This window comes from Anastrepha obliqua, chromosome 4 (assembly GCF_027943255.1).
Source record: "Anastrepha obliqua isolate idAnaObli1 chromosome 4, idAnaObli1_1.0, whole genome shotgun sequence".
Taxonomy (NCBI): domain Eukaryota; kingdom Metazoa; phylum Arthropoda; class Insecta; order Diptera; family Tephritidae; genus Anastrepha; species Anastrepha obliqua.
This window is the reverse complement of record NC_072895.1, coordinates 124,993,682-125,000,832: the sequence shown is the minus strand read 5'-3', so window position 1 is coordinate 125,000,832 and position 7,151 is coordinate 124,993,682. Positions and strand designations below refer to the sequence as shown.

Genomic DNA, 7,151 nt, shown 5'->3' with positions numbered 1-7,151 from the left:
GAAAGTCCTCCTCTTAAAAAATATCTGCCGTTCGGATTCGGCTTAAAACTGTAGGTCCTTCAATTTGGAAAACAACATCAAGACGCACACCACATTAGGAGAGGCTTGGCCAAAGACCTAACATATATTTGTTTTAGTAATATTCATGGCCTCTGCTCGACTACCCATCGCACGTCTTTGTGGTGGTTAACTTTCAACGTTAAAGTTGCTTCTAGTTGCTGCTATAACGTAAACTCCTTTGGAGTTAGTGTATCTTTATGAATGAAAACTATAAACATTCATAATGTTTAAACATAAAAATGTTTAAATATTTTATTAACGGAATCAAAATACTTTCAAATCAGTCCAGCTCACTTAAATTTTAGTATTTTTTCAAATATATATTTTGGAGTATGTCTTAGAATGTAATGACTCTTATATTTAACTCCGTTAAAAAACAGCAAAGCTTGGTTCGTGTGGTGAATGATGCGTCCAAGTACATAAATATATCCAAATAATTATGAATAAGCAGAGAAAGTAATTTACCTCGCCATTTCTTGGCAGCTTTGATCGGAACTAAAAAAGGTAAAATCTTACTATATATTGAATAAATACAAGTTTTTGAGAAATATAAATTCATGAATATTTTGCAACCTCGAAACAATATGCGAAAAATTAAAACTATCAGAATTTGAAATTTCTTCGAACTTTTACATTTCCACTACCTTTCATAAAAACACACAAACTAACAGGAATATAGTATAATTTTTTTTTTAATTTCCACAAATCTGCCATAAGTGTGAGTATTTAACAGTGTTTTGTTTAATACTCATTTTATTCACCCTTCACATGTCTGCAACTCTGAACCGGCTTATGAAATTATTGATAGGAAGTATCCGCTACACGCAACTGAAAACGACATTTTTACAACAAATAGCAACTTAAGTTTAATTTTATAATTTTCTAGAATAAGTTTACTGTCTTATTTATATATTTCTCTACTTAAGATCAACTCAATGGCTTTAATTTTATATAGTATGTCCAAACTGACCAGATGTGTATTTTAACTCCTTTCGCACTAAGCCATAAAAAATAAGATTTGAGACCGTTAGAAGATTCGAAAGTTTTGCTACATCAAGTATTTTCATATTAAATTGAAGTCATTGCGCGTCCAAAAATGGCTGTTAAAGTGTATTATCGTCAGGCTGAAAAAGCGCAAAATTCATGACGAAATGATAATTACGACATCCTATCTTAAGAGGTAGACTTATCTCCGGCAGCTGAAATAGATATCGTTTGGAGTCTCAGCACTGAATGAATAAGCGCTCGAATTAAAAGATAGGTATAACCTCCTCACTTCAACTCCCGAAAACCGATCCGCACTCTCCTAAACTATTCCCTGAGCATATTTCTGATCTCAACACAAAGCAATATAGCAATAAATTCGACCTAAATGTATTCAATTCGCTTGCGCTGTAACCTTACTACTTTAATGTAGTGTATGACCGGTATGAATATATTTACATATATAAATCTACGTTCAAATGTATATTTAGCACTTACACTTGCATATTAACGCAAACAGAACCTCTTCCACAACCTTTACATATGTACATGGATGCATAATTCCCCCAACAGCCGATAGGAACTGCTAAAAGCTTTAATTTCATCGCTTCTTTCTGAATCCAGATGTGACATATGTTTCGTTGTTTTGGCAGACAGCCAGTGCTCAGTATTATTACCAAAGTTCCGTTGTTGCTCCTTCGCCCGCTCGTTTTCCTTGCGTTTTGTTTTTAGTTTTTTGAGCCGTCGTTTATGAATAATGGATTTCCATTCTTTTTTGTTTGCATGTCTTTTTTTATCTGAGCGAGGAGTAAACTGTGCACATAAGATAAATTAAGTCATATACACATACTGTGTGCATGCACGTGTGTGAAACCTATGTAGTTATGTGTGCACACGTTTACGCTTTTCTCCTCCTGCCGTGCAGGGATTGGGAGTGAGCACACGCCGGACGAATAATACTTTACAGCGTTGTAGCCAAATGTCGATAATTGGAATAAACGGATTTAAGAAAAGAGAATTCACCATTAGGCTTAACAGGTGGTGACCATTCAAAGTTTTTAAAGTTTCATACCTACCGGGTGAGGAGGTTTATTCCAAACACAATTCCACACAAAAAAATATATATTTCTAAATTTAGACAGAGAATTAAATCCAAGGCATCTAACGTTTGTAATTTGAGCTAACCATTTTTTTACTTTACCAGCTGAAATGACATTCGTGAAATGTAGTTCATAAAATTTAGCTCATGGTTTTACATTTACAAAATTTCGCCTTTATCATAAACAAAGTGTACCCAATGGGCTGAAGAGCGCTTGGCATAAGATGAGCATTTTTGCCGAGAATCATATTTTTGTGAGAGATATTATTATTTTGGTTGAGAGATATATAGCGGGGCAGAAATTGAAGGGCGTTACTATGTCATATTAATGGATTTTTTATTTCCCAAAATAGAAGAAAATGTAACAGGTAATATTTAATTTCAACAGGATGGCGGTATTAGCCCTACATTCTATCGTTTGCGTATTGCTTTCGAAAATTGAATAATCAACCGAAACACTGACGCCAACGAACCGCCTATAAGATGCAATTTGACCCAATTAGACTAGTTTTTTAAAGTAATACCTACCGAATTGATTCAACAGTTTTAACATGCACTCAAAGTTGCTAGTAATGAAAACTTAGCTTGCAGAAAGGCCTACAGTAAAGCCGGCCGTGGAGTGAATCGAATGAAATTGTGTTCCGTGTTTAATAGCAAGGTTTACCCTTTCCAATAAAAATAATCATTGGAATACGTATTTCTAAATAGTACCGAATTAAATTCCTAGTGCTAGATATACCTGGGTGGTACAGTTTGTTCGGTACTTCATCTTAGGTTTACCACTGCCAGATATGGCACGGGAAGTGCAGTATGAAATTTGGCGTCGCCTTGCTGGACCTTCCAGACCATATTCAGACCCTATTGGACACAAAAAATCGTTAATCAAATCTCTCTCCGACCCTTATCTTCTATTATTTATGGTCCAATGCTTTTTCCAGAGTATTTATTCAATAGGTAATTAGTAGGTAATCAAATCCCGGTATCCCGGGATCCATGAACACTGGAATTAATTGATTTCAGTTCTGGGATCCCGGGATATCAAATTGAAAGAAGTAAAAACTTGTTTTTTACAGAATTTTCAATTCCCAGAAACTTGTTTTAATTTACTTATAAAATATTCGAGCTGTCGAGCTGTTTTTGGAGGTTTTGATTTTACATGTATTTTTTTTTAGTTTTTGTTTAATATATTTTTATATTATTTATAAATTTGAAGACTATCTTGTATTTGCACTGTTATTTGTGTGCATGATTTCTTGAGGCATGGTTTCTTAAATACAGTTTAAAAATGCATTACTTTAAAAGTTGTCTATATTAATAAATATGTCGTGTCTAAAATAAGTTTATTCCAAATTTTAAATAGTTTTGTTTCATGGTAAGTGTAAATATATATATATTATATATACAGGGGGAATGATATGAAGTGTTACCTATTCAAAACACCATAACTTTTTTGTGTGAAACTAGTTTTTATTGATTTCAAAGACAAAATTGTTCAAAAATGATTACACTTTTAACATATATTTACTTTAGCTCGATATGACCACCTTTTGTCTCAACTATAGCCTTCAAACCGTCAAAACATGAGTTGCATGCTGCACGAATGTGATTTTGAGGTATTTTGGCCCATTCTCGTATAATCGCTTTCTCCAAAATGGACCAGATGGAATAGTCCATCGGATTTGCGTCTGGCGAATTCGAAAGCCATTGTGTGGAGGAAATGAAGTGTGGAACATGATTTTTTAACCATTCTTGGTACACACGAGCTTTATGAGACGGTGCCGAGTCCTGTTGGAACATCCATGGTCTATGGCCGAAATGTTTGCGTTTCCACGGCTCTTAAGCGCCTTCTAAAACATTTTCCCGATAATAAGTCGCATTCACTTTGCCGATGGGTGACTATTAGAAAAATCGATTTCCTCATTTTCATTTTTCACAGAGATTTGATCCTCCATTAGTTGTGTGTCGCCTGAAGACTAACGAGACCCACTGGCCATAATTTGATGCTAAAACAGTGGATTGACTTCCAGACATTACCCCCATTATTGTGTTGCACTAATTTAATTTTGTAAATTCATGCAACACTTCGCTTCACTGACTTTAAAACATGTGTTAAGAGCCAGGCTTCAAATATTCAGCTCCGGAAATGGGTGAGACCTAAGCACCCGCGCATAGTAATTTCTAGTTGTCGAAAGGCTTAAATGCTCTTTTGTTTTGTCTTCGCAAGCAAACAGCCGAGAGGGATGAAGTGCATTAGCGCAGGTCGATGGATAAACTTTTAATGGCACTCTTCCTGCCACGTGTTGCACTGCAATGTAATGCTCTACAATGTGTGCGTGTGTGTATGTATAAAGAATATTACAGAAAGTGCAATCTCAAAATGCGCAAATTCGCGGAAACTTTCAAAACTTGTACAACCAATAATTGTGCAATTAAGTCATTTGCCACAATTTCATTGATTAGCCAACCCACGCGCAAAACCACGTACGCATGTAGCCAACTGTAGAAATTTCCACGAATTTTTTAATATAAAGTACGAATTTCCAATACAAAATGAAATCATTTGAAACCAGTAGTTGTAGCTCATAATTCAATTTCCAAATTTTTAATTAAAATTTGATTGGTACTCATATAAATCCTGTGTGGGAATATTCGATATGAACTTCAAATTTATGTCACGTTCATTTCCACTGTATGATTATTATTTTTATATGCCGAAGCTTTGTCTTGGTTCGATGGGCTTTTGGCCACTGAACACGTGCCGAAAACATGCTGTCAATATTGGTGCTTGGGTGAACCTCATCATTTTGGCCATTGGCGTTTTCACCGAAATCCATGCTGGCTGCACCGTTTTGAAGGCGGACTTGGAATTGGCGTTGGACACACTTTGCCCGGCAGGCACCTCGGCTGTGACACTACTGAAAATGGCGTTGATATTTTACTATCACAAGGACTTAGCATGGGTACTAAAGCGTATGCAGAGCTTGATGTATGAGCCGGATGGTGAGACTATATTTATAGTATTGACGCTTTAATGGCGTTATTGTTTCTGTCGTACGAAATTACGAAATAATGCTCAGCAGCTATGGTGCAGCACCCCTCTGTAACTCAGCACTCCTTAACGAAAAATTAAATATCTGAAGAATTATTAAAGTATCCGTAACATTTTTTTTCTTGGTCATGTCATGATATTTTTGTCTTATTTTTACCCACCTTTTTCCCCCTTTTCAAAGTAGTTTTACTGTATTTCAAGTCACATATCCGCCCAATTGCTTATTTTCTTCTAGTGCAAACAAATCCCGTTAAGAAGCATATTATACGCGTACACGCCATTATGGCAGCACGCCTCAATTTCATACCGTTTGTTATGGGTTTCATTACTTGCACCTCGTACAATTTGAAGCCGTTGCTAGTGACTCTAATACGCTATTTTCAAGGACAACAGCAGATGTGGAAATTGCCCTTCAATATGACGTGAGTAAATTTGTTTGTCTCATTTTGCAGCACCAACATACACACATATACATATAGATGTGCACATAGCTTGGAAGCGCGTATCAAGTACTAAATTGAAATATACCGTAATTTATTATTTGGTTTGTTTTTACAGCATGCCAGCTTTTCTACTGCGGTCACCGTACTTTCCTTTCACTTATTTGTTCACCGCCTATACAGGCTATATTACAATTTTCATGTACGGCGGCTGCGATGCGTTTTACTTTGAATTTTGCTCCAATACTGCAGCGCTGCTTAAACTACTGCAGGAAGATTTGAAATTCATTATCGGCTTTGGAGAAGGTGAGTCGAAATTGCATAGCCCTTTGGCAGACGAACCTTGGTGAATGAGCAAAAATGTTGGTGTTAGCAGAGTATCTCGTTTTTGCCTTTTTTACAATTTCTGAGATAAGTCTCATTCTTAGTAAAATTCCTCTTTATTTCAGACAAACTTAGCTTAACAGCAGAGGAGATCACACTAATGGAAAGGCGTTTGGTGCACTTCATAAAACGTCACAATGGCATTATCGAACTGACACGTTACTTCGGCAAACGTTACACCGTCATCACATTGGCACACTTTGTTTCGGCTGGTCTAGTGATTGGCGCAAGCATTTTTGATCTCATGACGGTATGTAAGAGAGTGGTGAATGGACGCTAACTTCTAGTCTTGATTCGTTATTCTATTCCAGTTTTCCGGTTTCGGCATTGTCATCTACATTGGCTACACAATTGCCGTTTTGGGCCAGCTTTTCATTTACTGCTATGGTGGCAGCATGGTGTCAGAGAGTGTATGTAACTACACAAATACTCCTCTTTTCTTATTTCCCAATTTTGAACTGTTTAGCGAAGTTTTCACACCATCGTTGCTCCGTGATATTTTGCAGCAACGAACAAAGCCGCTTTGTTTCATTAAAACAATGCCACTTTTGCTTTTTATTGATGAATTTCCACATTTCCTTTACAGAGTGTGGAGCTGGCCACAGTAGCATTTGGCTGCGATTGGTATGCCTGTAATCCGAAATTGCGTCGCTACCTACTGATGATCATTATCCGCTCGCAGCGTGCCATCAGTATGTCAGTGCCGTTCTTTTCACCCTCGCTAGTCACATTTACTTCGGTAAACTGCAAACTCTATAAATTTTGCTTACATTGCCAGAGCATTATTAGACTTATCCAATCCACAGATACTACAAACATCCGGTTCGATAATAGCTTTGGCCTCCTCATTCAAATAACTTTTTTAGCAACAGCAAAAACTTAGTGCCTCATTAAAACTAATAAATGCATGCATACCCACGTAATTTGTATTAAATCGCTTGGCACTGAGTATATAACTATTGTTACCTGATTATCCTATTAACTTTAAATCTTGTCGCACTGCAGCAGAAAAGCGTTACGTATACGCCATGGCATTCAACACGAACGGCAACGGTGGGCACTTCAGCAAACAGAGCAAATACTTAAATAAATAAATGTAGTGGCAAGCATATGAGTAGTAATTATTGCGCATAGA

At 36.6% G+C, this 7,151-nt stretch overlaps 1 protein-coding gene across 1 annotated transcript; it reads left to right on the top strand.

The window, feature by feature from the left end:
- Nucleotides 1-4,797: 4,797 nt before the first annotated feature.
- Nucleotides 4,798-6,924, top strand: LOC129245842 (odorant receptor 10a). Its single transcript, XM_054884264.1, has 7 exons — nucleotides 4,798-5,143; nucleotides 5,428-5,614; nucleotides 5,751-5,938; nucleotides 6,082-6,266; nucleotides 6,328-6,426; nucleotides 6,603-6,755; nucleotides 6,823-6,924. The coding sequence occupies exons 1-7, from the start codon at nucleotides 4,798-4,800 to the stop codon at nucleotides 6,871-6,873; spliced, it is 1,209 nt and encodes a 402-aa protein (XP_054740239.1). The 3' UTR covers nucleotides 6,874-6,924.
- Nucleotides 6,925-7,151: the final 227 nt, after the last annotated feature.